The following is a 24,821-nucleotide window of genomic DNA, read 5'->3' on the forward strand; positions in this document are numbered from 1 at the left end:
AAGATTCAGAGCCCAGACCATTTTGCCCTGAGGTTTGAGTTTATAAATGTACCTGACTCTCCATTTGGGGTTTAATCAGGATACGTCAGTGAAGTATGCTTTGTTCCTATAGAAAGTTTTAATCCCAGTCCTGTATGTGGTAACAGGGGCAACCACCTTCTGACCCGGTTTTACTGAGAATTTGTTTCACCAGGAAGCTTCCATCACTCCTTCAGCTTTTGGTGTTGGGGGAGCAGCCTGGGAGGAATTTCTGTGCCATCAGGACTGGAGCCAGGAGAAAATAATCTCTTTACCTCCCTAACTTCCCTCTGAAACCTCACACCAACTTTACGGCGAGTTGGTCCCGTGTTAACAATCTGTCCAGCTGGCTTTTTTTTTTGTTTGTTTTTCCTTTTTGCCATTGCTACAGCTGGATTTCCTCCCCTTTTGTATATTTTTGTAGTTCAAGTATAATTAACTTTCTGGCTCTATTTTTGTTGTAGCAAAATACGTAGACTATGAAATTTACCATTTTAGGCATTTTTAAGTATACAGTCGAACAGCGTTAAGTACATTCACATTATTGGGCGCAACCATCACCACCATCCATCTTCAGACCTTTCTCGTAATCCTAAACTCAGCGCCCGGTAAACACTAACTCTCCATCCCATCTCCCGCCCTCCCCAGCAACCACCCTTCTACCACCTGTCTCTGTGTAGTTGACGATTCCGAGTACCTCCTATGAAAGGAATCATGTAGTAGTTGTCCTTTTTTGTGTCTGACTTATTTCACTTAGCTGATGTCCTCGGGCTCACTGCATTGTAGCCCGTGTCAGAGCTTCATTCCTGGGCAAGGCCGACCAATACTACTGTATCCACAGCACCTTCGGTGTATCACTCACCTGCTGATGGACACGTGGGTTGTTTGGCTATTGTGAGCAGTGCTACAGTGAACGTGGGTGTCCCGGTATCTGTTCCAGTTCCCGCTTTCAATGCTTTTGTGTACTTACCCAAAAGTAAGTGGACGTGGAATTGCTGGACGTGGAATTGCTGGATCACATGGCAATGCTAAGTTTAATTTTTTGAGGACCCACTGTGTGGTATTCCACAGCAACTACGCCGTCTTACCAATAAGCTTTCCAAACCCCTTGTGATCCTTCTCGTATTCTCACCACAGCCAACATGGAGGGCATCGTCACCATTGTGGGCCTGAAGCCCGAGACCACATACGCTGTGCGGCTGGCGGCCCTGAATGGCAAGGGCCTGGGTGAGATCAGCACGGCCTCCGAGTTCAAGACACAGCCAGTCCGTAAGTACAAGCAGCACCCTGCCTCTTCCCACACCCACCCTCTTCTCCTTGGGAGCAGAGGCGCCCCTGAGCCGCCCCATCCTTTGTTCGGATGACAGCTTCTTGCCTTTCAGATTGCTCTGCTCAGGGAGGGCTCACCTCCTAGCTCCTTGGCCCTCAGTGATGGCTGATACCCAGCCCCTGATGCTGTCTTTCCCAAAGAGCTTGGTGACCCTGTCACAGTGATAGCTGGTCCCACTTGTTAGCATCACAGCCAGGGCGGCAAAACACCAGCAGCTCCTGGAGGGATTTGGGAGATTTCGTTTCTTGACACAGGTCACAAAGGCCCTAAAGCATCCTGTGACTTGAAGGAAGAGAGGAGGGTTCCTATAATGAGGCGTGGGATTTTTGATGCAGCAGAGATATCACGTTATAGGAAAGAGGAGACCGCTATGGGATGTAAGTGCAGTAGCAAGACCCCAACAGGGCAGAAGGGAAAGGAGGGCTGAGGCCCCTGCGTCCTGCTCCTCCCTCCCGCCGCGAGCACACGCCAGTCTTCCTCCCCGTGGCCTCTTTCCCTGATCCACTCAGGGTGGCTTTTGCTTTCCTCCGTCGCTCCCTCTTTCCTTCAACTCTGCCTGCCTTGCTTTTCCTCCCATCCCACAAATAGGCAGGCTCAGGGCAAACCTTGCTTTGGTAAAGTCCCTCCATAGACCCAAACTGCTGCCCTGGGAGGATCACGCGTCTGCCCAGCTGGCAAAGGTGCCTAGCACCAGACTCTCTGAGTGGTCACAGAGCTCCCTGGGGCCTCTCTGGTTCCTGGGATTTACAAACACACAGGGCAATCCCTCATTTCCTTCTCTTTGAAGCCAGAGGCCTGAAAAGCACCCCCACCCCCCCACCCCACCCCCCACTAACTCTTCCGGGAACAGAAAGCCTGCCTCATCTTCCTTCTCCAGGAATTGCTTCTTTCTGGATTTGAAATAACTTGATAATTTGAATTTCCAGTCCCATGTCCTTTGCAGAGCCTATTCATTTCTTTTACATCTGTTTTTTTTCCCCCTTGGGTCTGTCTCTTGTCTTTTCTTTTCGTCTGTGTTCCATCCATGGGAAATGCAGACAGCTCTCTTCCACGTAAGTGCCTCTTCATACCTCATTATCTGTTTCGATAGTGTTAACATCTGCTAGTCCTAGTTCTTAATTTAGTTCTGGTACCCCTTTTGTTCCCTAGGCTGAAGTAGATGATACTGTCCGGGCCCTAACCACACTGACCTTAGTCTAGTTGTGCTCTTGCTAATGTCTGTAGGTTACTCCAAGAGGCTAACACTCGTCCTGTTGTAGAGCATGCAACTTTTGTGTCCTTTGAAGTTGTGTGTATTTATTAATTTCTGTGTGTGACGATGACCCTGCGGCCATGCTGATGCGTGCCAAGCCAAGCACGGTGGGAATGTGCCAAGTAGTCTCCTGGTAACATGCGATCGCACCACCTCGCCTTCTGCCGGGGTGCCAGAAAGGCGACCACAGCCTCACCGGGGACGCAGAATCCCTTCACGGGAAAAGGCACCTGAAAGGACTTTCACATTTGCTTTCAGGAGATAAAAGAATTGAGCTCATAGCCCCTTCCCTTTTCTGTCTATAGGAGCTGGAGGGCTCTGGGAGGCCCAAACAGCAGCTGCAATTGTATCTTCTTTTTATGTTACTTTCTTTCTTTTTTTTTTTTTTTTAGAGCCCAATGTGGGGCTCAAACTCATGACCCTGAGATCAAGAGTCAGATGTTTAACCAACTGAGCCACCCAGGCAGCCTCACAGCTGTAATTGTAAAGGGTAGCCTGAGCTTTGGGTCTGAGTCACAAGTATGTGCTGCAGGCAGCTGCTAGGGACTTAAATCCCCACTTCCGGTCAGCTCTGTGCTCTAGCACCGGGTTCTTGGCAACGTGCATTTCCATGTTTAGGAAAGGCTAGCCAGCCACTTGGTAGCTTCACTGCCAAGCATAGAGAGAGGGGGATTCTCCATGGGAAGGACATGTGAGCTGTAAATAGCAAATATAAGGAGCAAGGGTCACAGAAGGCTGGCCTGCTGCTCTGGGGGGCCCGAAAGGTCTCATCTGGCCTGCAAGATGCCCCCAGGCTTCACTCCCGCCAAGCCCTGCCTCTTGCTTCCTGGGCTGAGCTCAGAATAGTGGGAGGGGAGTGTTACCCAGAGAGACTCGGAAGAAAAGGTATTCAGGAAACTGCACACTCTTTTCATAAAAAGCTCCTAGCTCCTGAAAGGCACTCAGGGAAGCTTATCTTTTAAAAATTTATTCAGAAATATTGCAGCAACAGCAGAAACTAAGTAGCTCAGTGTAGGCGTTCTGAGATTCCGAGCAAGTGCTAAATCCATGATCTCAGCAGACTTGGCTCCTGAATGAACCGGTTTTGGAAGGAGTCAGGATTGGGGATTGGCGTTGTCAGGTTGAGACTGACAACTCTCTGCCCTGGGCAGCAGCTCTGCCCCGAGTGAGCTCAGAGGAGCAGCTCTGAATGGGAGAGCATCTTCCCCCTGGCTCCTTATTCTGAGCTTCTGTTTCCACTCTTTTGGATTTTATCAGTAAATGAACGGTGGCTTAGTTACTTGACAGAGAGGAGGGCTGAGATGAGGCTTCCCGTTGAGTTTCTAACGAGTACCTGGGGTTTGAGTACTGAATCAGAGTAACTGCGTCTTAGACTTCAAAGCCCATCAGTGGTTTTCATCATTGCCTACTCAACCCTTATAAAGGTGAGAATTTCTGAAAACAGATGCTATGTTTGAAAAGTCGTTGTTCAATTTTTTTAAAAAAGGGAGACCTCTAGCCCTTGTTCTTACCTGCACCATGATTCCAAGAGCCTCTCTGGGAAATGGAGGGGTCAGCTGTCCACTCCAAGTAGCTCATGAATGGTATAGCAGCAGACACTGCTAAGGGCATGCAAGGTTAGTTTTCTCAATTATCTAGTAAAGTTATGGGCTAAAGGATTTAAAAAATCGCACTTCAAAATAAAAATCACACTTCTTCTAAATAAGAGAATTATGACAGAGCCTTAGCACTGAGTGCCTCTGTCAAGAACCTGAGTGGGTTAGGAGGTGGCACACGTGGGAATACACAGATCATCATACTCTGGCTAAAATTAGTTATTATCGTCTTCCCGGTACCCTCATGACCTCTCTAGAGGGCTGAAGTGAGGGCCTAGCCTAAGGCCTATCTAGACCCATCCTGAAGAAGGGTACACTTGGAGGGATGACTCCAGCACCTACCACCGCCGTGACAACACTCACCCACTGCTACTAGGAAGTGAGGGCACGTTTCAGGAAGGATTTCTCCGAGTTCTCACTCACCTTCCTCAGAAGGTACAAAGATTGTCGGAAATTAGGTAAATAAAATCAGCCAACCATTTAGCTGCATGCTTACACCAAGCCCGAGTTGGTATTGGTGTCTGACACTGGCTCATCTTGCCCAATGACAGTTCTTTCCCCCCGGTGATGTTGGGGTGCAGATGCATAGCCTGATCCCAGAACACTGGAGCTAGGCCCAAGGGGCACTCTCATCCTAAGGGGGGAAGGTACAAGATCAATAAGCTGTCATACTGAACAGAGAGTTATTGCTGCCAGACACCCACCCAACCCTGGTTAGGAGGAAGTGGGTGAGAGCCGGTGCATTTTGCATTTATTTGATCACTCAAGTTCCTTGAGAGGTGCCAATATGGGGTTGCTTTCTTGGTTCCTTAATAGATGTATCCACATTCGGGGCATGACTGTGTCAAAGCTGGGATGAGCGGGTGAAACTAGCGAAAGCCACAAATACCTCAAAGAATCCTGCTTCTGAGTTGCCATCTTAGACAGCCTTAGAAGATTCCCTTTGTGTGCAGTTCATAAATGTGTGTGAAGGGAACAAGGAATCGATGACTCCAAACAAACAAATAGAACTCCAGCCTGGAAAAATGTCCCTGTTTCATGTATTTTTAGGCCAGATGTCTGTGTGTTGTCATGAAGCTTTTAGGGGGAAAGCTCACAACTTGTTTGCCTTGGGGGGGCTGCTTCCCTATCAGAATTGCTGAGGCCCCTAAAGACCTGATATGACACTTGATTTTGCATCCTCTCTATGAGTGAGCCACACACCTTCAGAATTTTGTTGCCTGGATGTCACCTCTTAATTTGCTTCTGAACCATGAAGTAAAATAGACCATTTCTTTCAGGGGTTATGAAGGAGTCTCTACCTTTTACAAGAGGCATCCTGAGATTTTTGTCTTCACATTCTGCCCACAGATGGCACGTTGCAAGTATAAATTAAATGCATTTTAACATACTGTGTTTAAAACACACAAAATTCCATCCCTTTGTCAGAATAATAAGGGCAGTGATGTAAACAATTCAAGCCAAAACAGTAAAAGAGAAAGAAGGAGAGAGAGAAAGAGATACACTCACCTGAATGAACCAGCCCATCAAGTCACGATGAGCTCGAGATGAGGTCAGTGGGCATCTCACTCTGATTCCAGTGACACTGTGCTCGTGTGGTTTAATGAGATGCCTCATCTGGAAGACAAAAGGAAGACCAAACCATGAGTGTGCCAAGGCAGTGTTGGAGATACAGTGATGTACTTCCAGATTCTCCTCTCGCTATCAAAGGGGACTTTGTGTTGTGATTATTGATGGGACAATCACTGAATATCTGCCAGTGAAAACCCAAAGATCTAGTCAGTGTCCAGAATGGATGCGCCATTTCTAATGGTCCCCTGAGCATTCCTTCATTTCAGTCCCAGTCTCTTCAGCTTTCCCTTCCTCCAAGAGAGCATGAGAGTAACACTCAGTGCTATTTGCATGGGTCTCCACACTCACAGCAGCCTCCAGAGAGTCCCCTTCTGTAGGGTTTTGGAGGACAGTGATGGTTACAGTGTCAGCTAGATGCCCAGCCATCCTGGGCCTCACCCAGTAATAAACATCAGGTGGGACAGTCATTTCTGTTTCTTTGGGCTGTTGAGATTAGAGAGTGAGGCATACAGGCTTTGCTGTACGTATGTGCCCTGAGTGTAAACATATGCCTGTCTAGAAGCACATGCAGAAATCTATCACGTGAAGGGCCAAAGCCTCCTTTTTCCCACGTTCACCATAAACTGGGGTCCAGGTTCTCTTTCCTCCTGACACGTGGTCCTGGTCCTGCTCAATGGGCTGTTGGTTTGAGGCAGGGTCGGAGGCCTCCGTGGCTGCTCCTGGCCCAGTCCCTTACCTGAACGTGGGGCTTGGCAGGCACACAGGCTCCCAGTTCGAAGTCAGAGAGCCCTTCTTCTGCTGGTCCGCAGGCCACCTGCTCTCACGCACGGCATTCTCCCTCCTTGCTATAACCCGCTTCAGCTTCTGCCACTGACACCCCTGGGTTGGCTCTTCTATATTTTCATTCAGTGTCTGTGTGCCTCAATGAGCTTTGTTCCCTTTTTTTTTTTTTTTCACTTTCATTTTTCTTTCCTCAGTGGCTCCTGCTAGCTCTTCCACCCCTGTTCCATTGTCTCATCCAGATAGTGAGTATCATTTTCTTCATCCATCTCTCTGCAGGTTGCTTTCCACCAGCCATAGTGGGTCTGGGTAATGTTATCTCCTTCACCAGGTGATAATTCAACTCTGTTGGCAGAAAGCAGCGCCGGGTTTTTAGAGAAGCAAATGAGAAGAGAAATAGGCTCAGGGCCTCCCAGATTCATGGGAGGCAGCACTCCCCCGAAGAGTAGGCAAGTGACAGGCATTGCTCTGGACAGAAAATCCTGCAGTCAGGCTTCCCAGGGCTGGTGCAGCCCAGCCCAGCCCCGTCCCCGGGATTCTTCATGGGCTGGACCCAAGCTGACATTTGGAGGAACCGAAGGAATTTGCCAAGAAAAATATCTATTCTGCAGGGTCATAAGAAATGCTTTGGGGTGTTGTGTTTTCACCCTTCATTTTAATTGGCACAGTTGGATTCAGACATTGAAATTAGATAGTGAGGCCTGTAGCTCTTGCTTTCTCCATAAATGCATACTTGTCTCGTAAATATTTGCAGGGAAAATAAACAATGTCTGCTTGCAGATGTGCCTGGCAGCAGGCGCTTCGGCAAATTATTTAACCCTTCACAAGTGAGCCTTGTCTTTCTCTTTTATAAAATAGGATGAGTAATTGCCCTCCTCCCCACCCCACTCACCCCCCTAAAAAAAACATCACAGCGCTTATCAAGCTGTGTCTGCCCTCCCCGAAGCAAGACCACTAAGCCTGGCAGTGACGTCGCCTGGTGGGTCTCAGGCCTCGTTATTACTGAGCCACTCTCTTTTTATGATCTTATTGCATTTGGCTGCCCTGTCCTTCTGTTCCCCCCAGGGACTCAGGAGAGAGCTCTGTGCCTGCGACTCTTTAGAGTTTTGCAGCCAGCTCTTGCGGGTGGAGAGGGGGATAACAAAGGGAGACTGCAACTGCGGGAGGCCCAAGGTGTCATGCCAGCGGGCGCTAAGGGTGCAGGCAGGGTGGCGGCACCCAACTGGCTGTATACTCCTTGGCACATCAAGAGTCGCCGCTCTCTGCACACGGCCTCAGGAGGTGACCCCAGCCTTGAGCTCAGGAGCCCCCTATTGCATCTGTTTGGCTTAGACACAGGCCCTGCACCCCAGATAGTGCTTTCCAGGCTGTGGCTTTAGCAGCAGGAATTCAGGCTTGGGAACTAGAGACAGCCTTGGGTTCAAATCCCGTGTCCACTCCTTCTGTGAACAATCAGTGACCTTGAGTGAGTCACTCAACCTCCTGAGCCTCAGGGCTCCTGTCTCTCCTATGAAGGATAGATTTGCCGATCCTGTGAAAATTAGACTAAGAATGAAAAACTCAAATCACAGTGCCCAGGCCCATGGTAGCTTGAATTTGTGGTAAGAATACATGAGGGTTATGTTACTTCTTGCTGAGTGAGAGTAACTTGTCAGCAAAATCTCTGATCGTTCCTTTAAAATATCTATATTTCTATTGATAAATCAAGGGGAAAGGAAATGAGAAAATATCCATTTCACTATGTTTCTTCCCTTTCTATCTATATCTATATCTATGTATCTGTACGCACACCCTCCTCTGAATAAACACATTCACTTATGAATACAATTTGTATCTCCACTCTCCCCTTCACCTTTCTGTGCTCTATCTGCCCTTCGTGTTTCCATAGCAACCTGGCCTCTTCCTGCCCTCACAACCACAGAACCGGCTAGTGAGTACAGAGTTACAACGGCTCTTGGCCATAACTGTTGGTTGCAGAGCTGACCTTCGGGTCACGGTGCTGCCCGTCCTTGTCCCTTGTATTAAAAGTCACAGTTGTGAACGCATGGAGGCTCCTCTCCTGGTGTGGTTTCCTAAGCATGCTGTCTGCGTGGCCAGGGGAACAGACCCAGCACCACCAAAAGGGCTGGGATGATCATTCGAAGACTACTCTGCATGAAGAGAGTTTTCCCAATTTCCCTTCACATGAAAAGACAGGATAGGATTAGAGAAACCCTAAGGAGACAAAAGAACAGCGTCTCCTTCTGGCTTTTGTTGCTCCTCCCCTCTGAAGCATGGGCACACACACGTACACTCACATGTACAAACATGTGTACACACACGTATGCACACAAGTAGCTAAGACTAAGAACAAGGGAAGGGACAGAGAAAATGCTGCCTGGGGAGAAGCAGAGGGTGCAGCAGAGAGAGAAGTGGCTGCTCGTTCCTGAGAGTGTGCCCAGCTCTGTGGCACATCGTGTGGCAGGGCCAAGGGGGCAGGAGGAGGTCACAGAGTACCCCGAGGGAGAGGCCTCCTCCCAGCGGGCTGGGAAGGTGGCAGCCCCTGAAAGCATAGCCAGGCCTGCTCACACCTGTGTGCTGAGAGTCCAGATCAGAGTTCTGGAATCCATCGCCGAGGGGAGAGTCCAGGCCAGACTTGTGGAAAACATGACACTTCATCGCAACGGTGACGTGTTCCAAGCTAACCTTTATAATGCTCTGATGAGGTGACTTTGTGGGTTAGGACTCAAGTCCCAAGTCAGCAGGAGCCCCCGTGCACACGTGTGTGCGTATGTGTTTACAGTGGTGTCCACAGGCGTGTGCGGGTTTCGGGTTTATAATATTTCTGAATGCACAGAAAAAGAAAACCAACCTGCATCCATTGAGCAGTAGTCAGAGAAGAGAGAAAGCAGGTATACAAAGTACAGCTCCCTCTCCGCTCCCTGGGCCACGGTTTCTGATACATAATTGAACAGAGAAGAAAAGAGTTTCCTGGCCCTGTGTGTTGCATGAAATGGTTCTTTTTTCTACTGCAGAACGTAGCTGAGGGTCTGCTTTCTTGGTGTTCTCTGTGTGTGTTGCTGCAATGAATTTTAATTCCTGATGCTTTTGAGGTTTCATTTTGTCAGCAGAGCAGAGCGGGTGACAATGAACTGTGCTCGCATGGGTTTCACTCAGATGATGCTTTTGTGGGGTGTTTTGTTTTGTTTTGTTTTGTTTGTTTGTTTTTTTTTGTTTTTTTTGTTTGGTTTGGTTTGGTTTGGTTTGGTTTTTTGGGGTTTTTTTGTTTTTGTTTTTGTTTTTGTTTTGCATTTGAAGCAAGAATGCAATTAACCCTTTCTTCTTCTAACAGCCACGCTCCTGTCCTTTGCAGTTCGGTGCTGTGCATGTGCCAGGCATCGTAGGAGAAGGCTGCATAATGCATTTTGCACAGCTCGGGTCATACTTAACGTGTGTCACTGTAGACTAGTCTTTCCTGGAATCTTGAATCCAGATTTTTCCTTAAGGATGAATTAGATGTTTCTCCCCTGCTGTACGTTTAATTTTTAAACATCAGACATTTCTGTCCACAGATAAGATGCCCAGTAGTGACATCAAAAGAGAAGAAAGTTTGTGGTTTTTTTTTTTTTTTGGCACCACTTGACTACTGACCCAAATTGTAGGGTCCCGGTGGATACTGGGATATAAGGAGAGACTGTCACAGTTGGGCAGCAGGCTGTATTTAGCATGAGCATAATCCTGTTACAATAAGGCATGTAGTAGCACATGTAAACATGGTGGGACAGCAAGAGTAGCTATAAGTTACACAAAAATCCATCGATCACCAGCCAATAGGGTTTCAATAGGGTTGAAAATAATGTCTCCTATTTTTGCTAATGTGTGTGTGGGTGTGGTGTGAGTGTGGGTGTGTGGTGATCTATTTATAATTATGAATGAAGGTATCCTAGATAAAATCAAAAGAGAAACTGATTTGTATAAAATCCCCGCAGGGCATGCTTGGTTGGAACGTGCCAGAGCCTGTGCAGTGTCAAACAGTAAGCAGCACAGGTTCGATCAGCTCACAAGTGGCAAGGGATATGTAACTGGGCTCAAGCATTTCTCCCAGGTTATTTTTAAACAACAGTGTGCTTTGCACAGAAAGACACTTCCACCTCTCCTCTTTGCGCTTTTCCTCTTAGCTTCAACCAGCAATAGCCTGCACTTCCCGTTGGCCTCTGCAAGTTAGGGTGGGAAACCCAAAATGCCTTTTGACAGGGCAAGCCATTCAGTAACAAATTAGACCATAAGTACAACAGAGGACAAAGAAGGAATATAGATAAATCCAAACAAGAAAACCATTTTTTTTTGTTGTCTAAGTCAGATCTATATCTTCACAGTGCAGCCATGGGTCTAGATAACAACTATCCACAAATGTCCAAGCACTTGTTTAGTCCACAGTCTTAGCTCATGGGGCCAGGGGTTCAGTTTTGTTGTTTGGCATCGACAGAGCCATCGTCGTCACCACCAGAAGGAAACCTCTTCCCTTCTGCACTGGCCTCCTCCTTTATAGGCGTCTCAATTGGGGTATCTCACTGGGGACTCCAGGATAATGTGGGTAGATGAACAGGGAAGTGAGAAGGGACCCCAGGATTGCCTTCTCTGGCCTCCATCCACCAAACTTCACTCAGCTCATGTGCCCCCTCTCCTCGAGCACTGAAGGAAAAAGGAGATGGCTTTTCTCAATATAACATAATATTTTGTTCTTACAGGGCACACAGTCTTGGGAGGTCTCCTGCCCGATCCATATTCACTTTCATTGCTCTTGTTTCCTGAAGCTGCCGAGACATTTCTGGAATCTGTGAATAATAACTTGCTTTTTTTTTTTTTTTTCTTTTCCTTCAACAGTCTCCTGGATTGACTTTGACATCCGGGTCCTGACCAGAAACACCTCCCTATTTCCAAACAAGTTTACATGCTCCTTGGTGTGGTATTAATATGCAGTCTTGCAATTGTATCTAATGCTTATTGGTGTCGTTAACCAAATGCTCTTTATGATTTATTATCCTTCTATTTCCGGGCAGTGTTACTGCCTCCCAATGTTTCCTATAGATGCTGCTAATTTAATTTGGTTTCTCCCTTTATTTAGTCTGTGATTTTGTTGTTGATTTTTCTCCCTGCCCATTGTTTACATCAGTTTTTAATTTTTTGTATTTTCCATGTGACCTCCTTTCCTTTCAACCAATCATGTGCGTGCGTATCATGTGACTTTGTCATGTGGCTTGCATGGTGCTGATGATGTCGTCCACGCTGGTGAACAGAAGGTAAAACTCTTTGTTCTGATTAGGGAAATAAAACCTGGGACCACAGCCTGGCACCTAGGGCCCACTCGTTCCTTCCCGTCTCAGATTTCCCAAGTGAAGCCATTTGAGAGATTTTCTCCTGTTCTCAGTTCACCTCTAGAATTCATCACTCTTTGCAGCCTTGACATGACCATTTGATACATGACAGCCTCTGGTTTAACATTTCACTTGAAACTTGGCCCTGCAAACTGCTGCCTCCAGTTAAACCGCACTCACCATGATGCAGTTTGCAAACTTGAATTTCTCCCAGATAGTTCATAAAAAAAGCAGTTGTGTAAATTACCTTTATGACATTGTTGTTTAACTTCATCCAGTAGTCCTGAAAACCACAGTTGCTCTAAAGTGAGTCATTTCTGTGAAAATGTGAAATGTATCTGTTTACAACGCTGAAATGCGTCCGAGAGAAATGTATGAGTTGCAGTGGTTCTGTTTGCTCAAAACCAATGAGAGTGCTTCATAAAATTCATGCAAATTGAGGGCTGACTGAAATGAGAGATTTAAGAATTTGGAATTAAAGCAGTGTGGGTTGTTGACGTGTCACCGTTTAAGAGTGACCCTCCCCCTGGGCAGGGCGAGGAGGAAATAAAAGCAGAAGTTGGCAGTTACCGTGACTGGAGATCTCTTTGTAATCGAGAGCCCATGATTGACCCTCACAGCAAAGGAAACGAAATGATGTAATTAAGTGCATAGCGGTGACAAAATAATTAGTTAATATTGTGACTGTCACAACCTTGTGAAAAAAATCCTCGTTTGCCATAAAGAGAAAAGGAAGCCTCAGCTCACAGCTTCCCCACTGTAAAATCAAACACCTATTCCAAGCCTGCCCGGGGGAGTCATACACATTCTGTTTTCTTCTAACCGAAAATTATGATTTTGGGTCACAACCTGAGACACACACAGGCTGCACTTGATCACGAAAGCCAAACTAACCCGAATAACCGCCCAGTGTGCCCGTGCATGCAGAGGGGGTCCCATTGGGCCTCACGTCTCTGAGGAGCTGACTGGGCGACATTCCCACGGACGAAACCATCCACAGCTGTCTCGCATGCACGTTCTCTGTTCCTGGTCTGTCCTTCCGTTGCGTGCCACCCAGGCGTGAGCGCCCCGTGGGTGCTCCCTCTCGCTCACCCCGCACACTGGCCACCTCTGAGGACACCAACGTTCTGGGTGTGGCCACTGTGCCCCTGGTGAGTCCCATTTACAACCAGACTCCTGGATGAGGCCTTGGGGCAGAGCCTCCCATCATTTCCAAAAAAGATGTTTGCTGTTTACTCTGAGCTTTTCCTACCTTTAAAAGGCAACCTAGTCTGTGAGTCTGAGGGTAGACGATATTGGAAGCTGAAGATTTTCTAAACTCCCAACTCTCACCCAGAATACTGTGGTTTCATGATTTCCCTGAGGGGGACTGTGTTCTTTTAAGACTTGAGGTGACGGTTCCAAGGCTAATGTACTAGGGAAAAGCCTGGATCTGCCTCCTGAGGTCTGAAGGAGGAGCAGATGGTGAGTTGAAACCCGGTAGTTTCTTTCTTACTAACAAGTCTGGTCATTGCTGTGCGGTGCTATAATTTGGGATGAGGCAAAGCACCACATGAGCAAGGTTGACACTGATCCACCCCTCTGAAGGGAGCTCTCGGCCAGACATTTTAAGCAAGGCAAGAAATGTTTGAAGGTGTTTCCTACAGTTGCCTTGGGTGTCAGTAAAAATGTAGCCAGTGCTAAAATAAATAAATAAATAAATAAATAAATAAATAAATAAATAAATAAATTCCCTGAAGGACCTGTGGAATTTGAAAGCATGATTACCCTCCCATTGAACCACATTTCCCTTCTGTGACAGACCCTCTCTGACCATTGCAGAGGGGGGGGCAGAGGACTCATTATTCAGATGAATTCCTGCAAGCAACAGGAAGTGGCCTTTAGTAATAAAATTTCAGAGAACAGAGAGGTCAGAGCAAATAAAATTTATGGAGGAGAGAAATAAAGTTTAGTTAAGAGCATGAGTGCCTCCTTTCTCTGGACATCATCAGCAAGGCTTTAAGGTGAGCAGGGCCTAACCGAGGAAGGTTTCAGCAAGCAAGGAGTCTCTCTCTCCCAGGAGTGGGCTTCTGTGCTGACCTAAGATGCTCCCATGCCAAAGTTCATTTTTAATATTGTGGCACCTGGTCAGGGCCTGGCCTCCTGCCTCCGGTGACTCCCTCAGCCACGAGGACTCTGTAAATGGGCCTCCCCGCCCTCCCCCCACCAGCATGTGTGTGATGAGAAGCCCCCAGCGCCCCTCTGTCTGTGTGCTGCATGTCTGAGCATGAATCCACCACCACCACCACCACCACCACCACCACCACCACCCCCACCCCCACCCATTCATAATGATCTTCTTTTCTTTAGCTACTGACACTGCCTCTCGTACTAGGACATGTGCTGGTTCTGATGAACTAAACTCCTTAACACCCACTCTTCCTTCTTAGATTGAAAACATCACTAACCACCCCTTCCACTCCCTCCTTTATTTTTTTACAGCTGTGTGTCTGGATTGCTACGGTCTCTGGCAGGTCGACACAGACTTTTCACCAGGGGTTCTACTCTAATGGCCTTTATTCCTAAGGATTCCCTGCACTGCTGGTAGAGAGCTAGCGTGAAGGGTCTGCAGGGGGAGGCAGTGGGCATGTCAGCCCAAATCCTGGGTGCAGAGACCGGGGCTTTGGAAAGGGTCCAGTCCCCTAGGGCTTAGCAGCGTGAGGGCTGAAACCTCTCCGGAGCCTCCTGCTTCCTTATGAGTAACCTCACACCGTGAAATAGTGTTGGAGATGTGCACAAACCCCCTTGCGGCCTCGGAGGCAGGAGCCAAGTTGCTTGTTGGAGGTTATTTCAGCCCTGATTTCTCAGCCTGGATCAGCCCCATAACCACAAGCCACACCTTCGTGGTCATATTTTCTTTTAGGATGATGAAACAAAGATAATTGATCAGTTAATCTGTTGGTTTTTTTCATGACACCCACGAGAAGGGACTTGGTGTCTCTGTGGTTCAGCCTGTCAAAGTTCATTGGTTGCTGCTTCATTCATACCCCAGGCTGTCACCCACCTCCCCACCCACCCCCAGCTCATACATTCACATTCGTAATTAAACCCAATTCAAAAGGGACATGTAGGCCAGGTGCCCCCATGACCATGGCCTCAGAGCCAAACGTCCTTTCTGGAAGAGCTGGGGAACTGGCCGTGCCCATACCTACTCGTAGGGTCCCTCAGCACTCCCTGGACCTGGTGACCAAGACAGCAAAGAGTCAGGTCGTGCTCCCCAAGTAAATTCTTAACAACAAAGGGAAAAGAGCTCACTCAGGAGAAAAGGAATGCTTTACTCCCAACACCTGATCTGGGGCATCAGTGCTTGGAACAAAGTGAAACCCATCCAGGCATGGTAGGCCATTCGCTGGGACTGTCAGAAGCCCCCTCAGCACCCCTAGAATAGCCAAGTAAGCTGTCAGATGGGGCATCATGGGGAGCAGGGTGTTGGAGGGGGCCAAAGATGGAAGCCGCTCAAATCACATTAGATTCGTTTGTTTGGCACAGAGCTTGGTCTCAGGAAGGACAATTAGGCTGATAACTGCGAATCCTGATTTCTTAGGTAATTTGCTCATTCCCCCAAGGACCAGTCAAGCTTCTAACCTCTAGATGTAATTTCCAGCGTTCCTGAGTTGGAAAAATCAAATGGGCTTCATATTTGAACAGCCAAATCATACACTATGGACTCTTCTAAAGTAACAAACAGGCATGCGTAAGTTTTCAGATTGCTTGCAAGCAGTACTTCATCGAAGGGAACGGGAGTTAGGATACACCAAAGTAACAGTATTTGTGATGCCAGATAATCCCATTTGCTAGAAAAAGGGAGAGATTCTAATGCAAGCCCTACATCCATCACTGGTTTGTACTCAGTTGCCCAGAACTCTGTGCAGACCCCTCTGGGAGGAGAGAATAAAGTGGATGAGGAAAGAGTGTGGGTCAGGCCTCTCTCAGCACTTCAATCAGAAGATAGAATTCTTGGTACTGGGGCTTTTTTGAGTGAGAAGTAGAATAATATTATTTTCCTTCTAAAATTCACAAATGCTGTTCCAAACGCCTGGGGCTTGCTATAATTTTTGTTGCGGTATTCATATATCCAGCGGTAAGCTTTCTGACCTCAAGGCTTGTGCTGACGCGGTGAAGGACATGAAGCTGACTCCGATTTTAGGGCACAATAGCACAAAAATTACAAAGAACCTACAATCTGCAAGGCCTGAAATACACATTTCAATTATGATTTCTAGGGGGAATTTATAGGACATGTCTGTAACATTTCTGACTGTATGCGGTCTCTATGGTACCTTCCTATTTTCTTGCACACATGACTTACATTCTAGCAAATACCAGGGCTGCCTAATATTTTATATTTGTTATCGGCAAGGTTTATTTTGAAGGTGCTGCTGTTTTTATTCTTTACATAAAATATTTGAGGGGAAAATTTGACTCGTGGCTGAAGCTAAATTCAGAAGGTGTAATTAACCCCAGGGGTTTTCTTGGAGCAACCTACCGATTGCTGCTGAATCGCAAACCAACATTCACAAATAATTACGATATTGGTTTTGCTGAAATTACCCATAATGATTTCAATCAGAGCAGCCATTTCAGAACAGAGTGCACATTGGGACCCTCTAAATAATTTCCTCTCCTAATGTGTTCAGTAAAGCAGCGAGCCTCCCGAATGCCAGGGCATGGCTGGAGCCTCCTTGCTGAGAGCTCAGGAAGCAGTCTCTTTCGCCTATTTGTAGTCTTTAGAAACACTGACAGGCAGTGAACATTTGAAGATGGATAAGACAATTCATTAAACAAACGTTGCTCTTTCTACACCTTTATGAGACTATAGCAAGTTCATAGCTACAAGGTGGATCTCTGGTGCTAGTTGATGATAATCTTCCCGTAGGAAACTGTCACAGGACGGGTTATGCTTTCTTACAAGGACCCCACAGTTTTTTATTTTTGAAGAATTGACCATAAGTCAATTTTTTCTTTTCATTTGTCAAACCAAACCTTATTTACCTTTAAAACTGCAGTGCCTAAGTGACTACCTGATACCTAGAAGGCAGGTACTAGGTAAACGTTTGTTGAGTAAATCATAGTTAAAGCATTTTAAATGATACACCTCAACATGACATGGTATGCTCTACATTCTATGAGAAAGTAATACACGTCAGAATAACGTGGTCATCACTCTGATAAAATGGTAGCCATTTATAGCGTTCCAGCTTTGGTAAATGTTAGAACTGTGTTCTAACCATGGTATAGTTTTTAGTGATTTCTCTATGATTCCCATGATCTTTTTCGGAAACACACCCAAAGATAAGACTTGGCTAATTTCATTGGGGCTGTTGGTTTCTGCAGAGGTTCCTGGGCCAGATTTTTGTTCAGAGGTGTTTGAAGAGAGTTGGGATCTCTCTTCAAAGATAGGACTTTTGGGAGGGTAACTTTTAAAATTGCAAAAAAAAAAAAAAAGGGAGGAGGCAACCCTGTGCCCTAAAGATGTGGAATTACTGCTCTTAGGGTGCAACCCCCTCAAATTGGCAAGACATCCTTATCTTGCATCTTTCACAGTGTTGCGAAAATAGCCAAGGTGTTCTTGGGTAGTTCATCCTAACCCAGTGACAGTCATCGGGTCACAGTGCTGGCAGAGCTAGAGGGAGGCCCCGGAGGGGCCATATTTTGTATATGTGGACAGTGAGGCAAAGGCTTATCTAAACATTCAGTTTTACAGGGATCCCGACAAACATGAAAGAGAGCAACTCTTCTAAGTAGATGTTCTTCCCAAAGCAAAGTCCCATGTTTTGCAGTATTGATTCAGCATTGAAACCCACAGTGCTCAAATCTGAAAGGGGATGATAGGGAAAGTGCAGCCAGCACAGTCCCAGTGGATTCATCTCTGTTTACCTTCCAAGGAGGCCTTGGGGAAGGGACTGGGTCCTTGCCTGGTGAATGTGTTGGAAGGGCCACCGATGCCACCTCCTTCCCTCCTTCTTAAGGCAAATAGACCATCACAGAATCAGTATTGCGATTCTGAATACAAAAGTCATCATTAATGCCCATCCCCATTCAGTCTCGGGCCACCAACCATGCCAGTGTGCCTGAGACTAAGGATTTTTCCAGAGTGCAGGACTCCCAGCGTTAGTACCTGGAAAGGCCTGGGCCAGCCAGAATGAGTTGGCCACCCTGCTTCAGAGATGAGAATTGTAAAGTTCTACTGTGCCTCGTACTCCCATTTATTCAGCACTGGTGACTCTACATACCTGCCCCGTTCTGACATATCCTCCACTTTGTTTGAGTTTCTGCTTAGCACTGGATATGTATAGTAAGACATTACTAAATTTTTGTCTAAGACTTAGAGTAGTCTAAGAGAATTGAAAACTGTGCCCACCTTGACATTATCTAAACCAAATTCCTAAATATTTTCCACTGAAGAGTTGGGAACAGCAGCTAGATAGCTGCATGAAAACAGGACAAGTCTTTGCCTAACGCCTTATCATTGTCTTTTTTTACTCTTGGTTTTCTTTTTCCTTAATCATGGATTGGGGAAAAAAAAAACACAAGCACAACTTTTCCTAAACACCTTCTCCCTCAGACATTTAAGACGATGCATCCTCCTGGTCACAGCTTCCATGTGTCCCCATCACAACAGTTTCTCAAAGCTTAAATGTCACATGGGTCACCTTGGGATCTTGTTAAAATGGAATCTGCATTTCTAACGGGCTCCCGGGGGTGGGGGGGAGTAGGGGGTGTGCGCCACAGGCCCAGCCTGAGTAGCAAGGGCTGTCCCTTAGCTTTCCATCTCTGGTTCCTTCTTGTCTCAAAGTGGGGAGCAGGACCAGTAGCCAGTGTGAGGTTCCCAAAGTAGTTGGCTTTGCCAGCAGCCTTGTCACAAATGGCCAGCAGCACACTTGGGGGCGATGAGGTCCGAAGCCTGGTGACAAACCTTTCTGGTTTTTCGGTCCCATGTCTGTGATTCTATCCACCAGTGAACAAGCCGGGACAACCCACCCAGAGGGTAACTGTTTCATAAGCGCTCCCAAGTTTCTGTCTGAGGCCATGAACTAGACACAGTTGCATCCTCGGAGGAAGTGCAGGACTCCCAAGTGTGTTAAATCTTCATTTCAACTTTTTATGTCATTATCTCACCTCATTGCTTTCAGCACACACTAATGAAATAGTTTCTCTAAAGTAAGGCAGCATCTGACTCACAGAAAAACCATCCCAGCCCTGGTAGTTTGTCCCACAAAAACCCACCTTGGACTCACAGCTGAGCAAATATACTGCAAACAGAGACATCGACTTTTTTTCTGTTAAGAAACGCTAAAGACAATTTTCCCCCTCTCTCTTTGCACAAACAAAAAGATTTTAATGATTGTCACTTTAAACGAGATGCCAAGGATTATCACTCAGGCGGTTGAGCCATAAATGCAGGATGCTTACAGGAGCCTTGCCCGTGGCAGATTGGGCTTTATTTAAGCACAACTGGAAACTTGTCATGTTCTTCAATAAATCTAAGTAATAGAATTTAATTCATGGAAAGCGGGTCACAAGAATGTGGCATCATTCCACCTCTGTTAGGGATGGGTCGCTCAGGACCCCCAGGATGAATCATATATCCCGGGAAGAAACTGGCCACTTTTTGAAGAATTATTATTGTGGGTGTAAGTTTTCTCCTTAAGCGCTTACACACATTTTCTTGTATTTCAGTCTGTTCCTCAAAATGTATCAGGCTCATCAAAGTTAAATCTGCAGTTGTAAGAGCAGCAAAAAGAAAATGCAAGTACGAGTGAGAGACATTTAAAAAAAAAAATCCTGTTTCTAAAATGGTAAAAGGATTGTACTATTAGGGAGGGTTTCCCAGAACATTCCCAAAAGACACTCCCAGTTTGGGGCTAAGTCTGATGGATCTAACTGGAACCCAAAGTTTTATATTTATTGCTTCTTAACCATTTGAGTTTCTGAGAAAGCAAGAAAAAAAAGCCCAGCCCCACCCCAACGCTACATCCCATTCTAATGGATCAGATTTTCCTCTTGTGGGTGAAAATGTCACATGAATTAACTGGCTGTTTCAGGGGAACCCAGCGCACCTAAGCTCGAAGGGCAGATGGGCGAGGATGGAAACTCTATTAAGGTGAACCTCATCAAGCAGGATGACGGCGGCTCCCCCATCAGACACTACCTGGTCAAGTACCGAGCGGTGAGTGTCTCCTGCCCTGTCTCCACCCCCATCTCTGCAACTCCGATACCCACCTTGTTATGTCAACAAGGTGCGGAGCCCAAGCAGGCAGAGACGTCCTGTGTCTTGCAGGTGGCTCAGGGGCCCTGGTCAGGGTTTTAAATCCCAAGATTGACTTACAGCCATCGGGCCGTGTCTGCCCTGGGACTCTTCTGAAACCCTTAAAATGATTGTGGTGGAGACAGACGCATACCATGATCGGTTTTTATGCTTCTGGAAATTTCTGTAAAGTGATTTTGCCATTATCTGATACTTTTTGAAATAATATACTGATATTCATAATCAGTGCATTTGACAAAGTGTGTGTCCTGGGCCAGGCACTGCGATCATGTGCATTTTGTCCCCACGAGAACCCTGATCTCTCATAGCTAGGAGAGCAGAGTTAAAATCCAGGTCTGTCTGAAGACAGTGGGCTCTTTGCCCCTGCCCTCGGCTGCCTTACCACCCCAAATGTAGCTCCCATCTGCCCCTCAGACCCGACCTGAGCTGTTCTGATCCTGCTCACAGCAAGCTTGGCCCTGAACCCTTTCTTTCTAGATAGTTTGCCTACCATTTAAGGTTTGTCTGTCATTTTTCCTTTCACCTCCAGCCCCCATGATGAAAATTACTCTCACTTTTTTTAGTTTTAGAGTGATACTCGGTTACGCCCACCACAATCAGTCACTGAGAGATTTAGAGACAGTGTCTGGGCACTGGGAATAGCCTCTTGCTAGGATTTCTTACCAGTAGGAAATAATGAACCAGAGAACAGTTTTCTTTCTTCAAATAGAAAGGATTTTTCAAGGAAGTTGACTTACTCCCTCTCTTTGATCAGCCCCCACTGAAGTGATGCGTGAGCCCTTACCTGCTTAGGCTGAGTGGAGAGTCACTACAGCACAGAACTCTACCAGGCATACTTCCCAGCTGCTGGATGGACCACTCAGCCCTTCCCCATTTAACTGGGAAGCCAGGCATGAGGCTGACATCGGAGGAAGGGCCTCTCTTGACTTCCCTAAGGCCCAGCCTAGAAGCACCACTGTATGAGAGGTCCCTGTGGCTTCCTCACTGTGGAATAGGACACCAGGACTGAGTGGCAGCCCAGCACAGCCCATGGGAAGTGGACATGTGGTCAGGTGGGCTGCCTCTGGCCCTTATTATGCTAGTGTGAGATCCAGACAGACATGGGATCCAGGTTCAGCTTTACCACTTACCAGCTTGTGCCCTCAATAGGTCTTCCAAAAACCTCCATTTCTCCATACATAAAATGGGAATAAAATGGCTTATCAAGTTATTATAAAGATTAGTTATAATATAAGCAAAGAACCTGAAATGTGCCTGACGCATGAAACTCCTCCCCTCACTCCCCATACATGGTAACTGTAATAATCACTGCTAAGATGCTGGCTGGTGCTGGAGACACTTCCCATACGAGGCTACCTGAGAGACATCAGTTTTGCAGAAGAGTCATAATGGCTGTGCCGGGCAGGTCTGCCTTAAAAAGACTATGGGGACAGAACACTGAAATACGTTAGATTTCAACAGCCTTACCTGTCCTCTCTCTTCCACTTCAAACACTCAGTGTTTGCTAAATATTATTATTATATGCTATTAGTATTTTTGTTTAACATAATATTTGCTTTGTATTCTGGTTGCCTCTTTCATAGAGTTTGCCAAGGAAAGAAGCCTTTTAGAGAGAGAGAAGACGTAGACAGCTGAATTTCTTTGTTTTAAATTGTTTTAAATTAAAACTGGGCCCCTGGTGACATACAGCCAAGCAACCGTGCAGCCTGACAAAGCCCTTCACGGGCAGGGTTTGTAGGGATACAATGAGAAAATTCAGGAAACCCTTTAGGGCCAGGCCAGCACATAGTAGGCGCTCAACAAAAGACAGTTTTTATTTTTAATAAAATGAATCTGTGCGGTGTTCTTATGTCAGGGAGGTGAGTCACACACCTGAGTGTGAGCAACATCCTGAAATAGGACCAGACGCATATTCATTGCATGACTCTCCTGAGGTGTCCATGTGCCTGTGCATTCCAGACTGTAGCTGGGGGGACAGTCCCCGCTTAGGTTCCTGTGTGCTCTGACGGCAATGGGACTGGAGGATTGGCCCTATGCCACCTGCCATCTGTCGCTGTGATTGCGAACACATGAGGTTGACCTCCTGACCAGCAAAATCTTTAGGGGGCTTCAGGCTGGTAGAGGACGAACACCTTGTCCTATCATTGGTTTTTATTTTTATTATCTTGCACCCCTAGTAGTGACTCCCTGAAGCTGGCCTTAGCAGCATTTTCATCTAAACTGTCCTGGTGTCTTGTGTCCTTCCTGCCGGTTTCTCCCAGAAGCTGTCCTCGGAGTGGAAACCAGAGATTCGGCTCCCGTCTGGCAGTGACCACATCATGCTCAAGTCCCTGGACTGGAATGCAGAGTATGAGGTCTACGTGGTAGCCGAGAACCAGCAGGGGAAGTCCAAGGCGGCTCATTTTGTGTTCAGGACCTCAGCCCAGCCCACAGCCATCCCAGGTATGACCGCCTCTGCTTTCTGTGAGTTTCCCGCTTTGAATTAATGCACAAATGCTGCACCTCCTAATGTGCCTGACCAGCCCCTGACGACTTGCTTGCTTCCAGCCATCCTCATGATTGGTTGCCCATGCAAAGCTTAGTTTTGCTCTGTACCTACCTGTGCAGTGGGTTGAGATGTACTGGACCCTCCAGGAAGGCTTGGCCAAGCATCCTGGGGCAATGGTCCTGTGTCATTCAGCCTTGAGGGACTGATGCTAAGCCAGTCTGTGGGAACCTTCAGATGGGGGAAGAAAAAAAAAAAAAAAAAAAAACAGCTCCAGCTCCAGCCAAACCTTGGAGGCTGGTTAAGTAAGGATCTTTTTTTGAGACCTTGTCTATCCTCTGCCATTTCATACCAGGATCACCTAATTGTTTTTAAGCGCTTTCTATTTGATGCTTGCTTCCTGCACAATCATGGTCCAAATCTCTTCTCTATGGGGACCCCAAGAGAAGGAAGAGACTATGCTCGGTTAGTTAAAAATCCTATCTTCCAAGGGCCTCTCAGCTAAAATAAAGATTAAATTGAATCACTTGAAACAGAGCAAGTGAAGAAAGTAGACGCTGGAAAACCCATCCGTGAAAGGCAGTCCAGTCTGCTGGAGACTGTGACGGGAGCGGTTCTCCTAGGAGATGCAGACCTGTCTCTGGGGATCCAGGACCAACTCAAGTGTGGGAACAAATGAGAGTTCTGCTTGCTGGCCTAGCCACCTTGCCACTGATAGTTAGTCTCCTCATTGACTAAACCTTCAGAGCAGAAAGAGATCTTCAACACCACTCTGTGCTTTTCCAGATCAGCTGAGTGCCAGCCACAGGAAGGAGAGGGGGGCATAGACCATAGAGCTGCAGCCTGTTGACAGGGGACCCCATAAACTGTCTGCTGTGGTCAAGCATGGTAGAAAGATGTTCCAGTCCCCCAGCTGCCTTGGTGTGGCCCCGTCATGCCTGTCCTGTCTCCAGTGCTTGCCCAGGCGCTCTGCTCAGTTGTCATAATGGTGCCTCCCAGTGGATGGGAGACCAGAAGGGTATGACTGCCTAGGACACAGGCCTGCCTGTGCGCAAGTCGGTTAGTGAAACAACAAGGCGAGACCAGTGTGTGGTTCCCGATGGTCGAATGTGCATGAATGTGTGTGTCTGACAGATATGCGGGGGCTTCAGGGAGCTGGCAAGTGGGTCTTAAGCCACAGGTGAGACACTTCAATTGGTCCTACCCTCAGGGAGGCCCCATAGTGCACATGGTCAGTGGTGAAGGCAAGGCACCTGGGGGTGGCTGCAAAAAGTGTTCTCTCTACTGCTTCATACGATGTCCAAACAGAGGTGGCCCTGCCGTCCTGTGCCCCTTCTTCCTTCATGTTTGGCCAGTTCTTCATTGAAATCGATAGTCTGGAATGTGTCTGGCTCTGCTCAGCCTTTGTGAGACACTTAGGAGCTGGGGGAATGGCAGGCTTGAGTAGCCCCTTTCTGGCGAGAGAGTTTTCCGATGGCACTCATTGCCCGGCCTAAGCAACACAGGCAGGTCGCTTGGACATGCCGCATTCACGTGCGCAGTACCTCCCGCGTCAGCTTGTGGGTTGGAGCAGCTGGGGACATGGGGAGTCAGACACAGAAACAGGAGAAGATCTCGTCCTCTGGGTGGAGGTGGAGATATCGGAGTCCTTCTTCTCAAGCAACCAGGTGCCGAAGAGGGTTGGAGGGGCTCGGGGGCTCCACCGCACGCATCCTAGGAGGAGGCGGCTCTGTGCTCGCTTGGACTTCCTGGCCATTGATGGGGACCTTCGTACAAAACCTGTGAATTCCAAGGTGTGCGTTCATGGTGGGGTTGTGCGGTCAGCGGGGAGGCAGAAGGTGAGGGGTGCGTGGTGCACGAGGAGGAGGAGTCCGACTATGGCTGAGAAAGCCCCCCTCCCTGCCCTGTCCCTGTGCAGTTTGCTGCATATGGTGCATCTCTACCACTACATGTAGAAAGCTCTAGAGGCTAGGAGGCTGTGTGTAGAGGCTTGATGACTGTACCTAAGAGGCCTGACCTTACTCAAAGGTAACACTCTCCTAATCACACTCTTGTATTTGACTGCAGAGGCTCTGTTCTCTCACTTGAATTTCATTTGCTCGCTGACCCCTAACCCCCTGAATTCGC

At 47.3% G+C, this 24,821-nt stretch overlaps 1 protein-coding gene across 19 annotated transcripts in view; it reads left to right on the plus strand.

The window, feature by feature from the left end:
* NCAM1 (neural cell adhesion molecule 1) overlaps positions 1 to 24,821 on the plus strand; it is a 295,457-nt gene that overhangs the window by 255,186 nt on the left and 15,450 nt on the right. For 6 of the 19 annotated variants that reach the window (XM_077893532.1, XM_077893537.1, XM_077893541.1 and 3 more), the window contains 3 exons: positions 1,156 to 1,287; positions 19,986 to 20,110; positions 22,474 to 22,651. In XM_077893532.1, coding sequence (XP_077749658.1) covers positions 1,156 to 1,287; positions 19,986 to 20,110; positions 22,474 to 22,651 — 435 coding nt within the window. Of the gene's footprint in view, positions 1 to 1,155; positions 1,312 to 2,385; positions 2,401 to 19,985; positions 20,111 to 22,470; positions 22,652 to 24,821 lie in introns of all 19 variants that reach the window. The other 13 variants (XM_077893526.1, XM_077893534.1, XM_077893538.1 and 10 more) reach the window with 5 other exon arrangements.

The sequence above is a fragment of the Canis aureus genome, chromosome 3 (assembly GCF_053574225.1).
Source record: "Canis aureus isolate CA01 chromosome 3, VMU_Caureus_v.1.0, whole genome shotgun sequence".
Taxonomy (NCBI): Eukaryota; Metazoa; Chordata; class Mammalia; order Carnivora; family Canidae; genus Canis; species Canis aureus.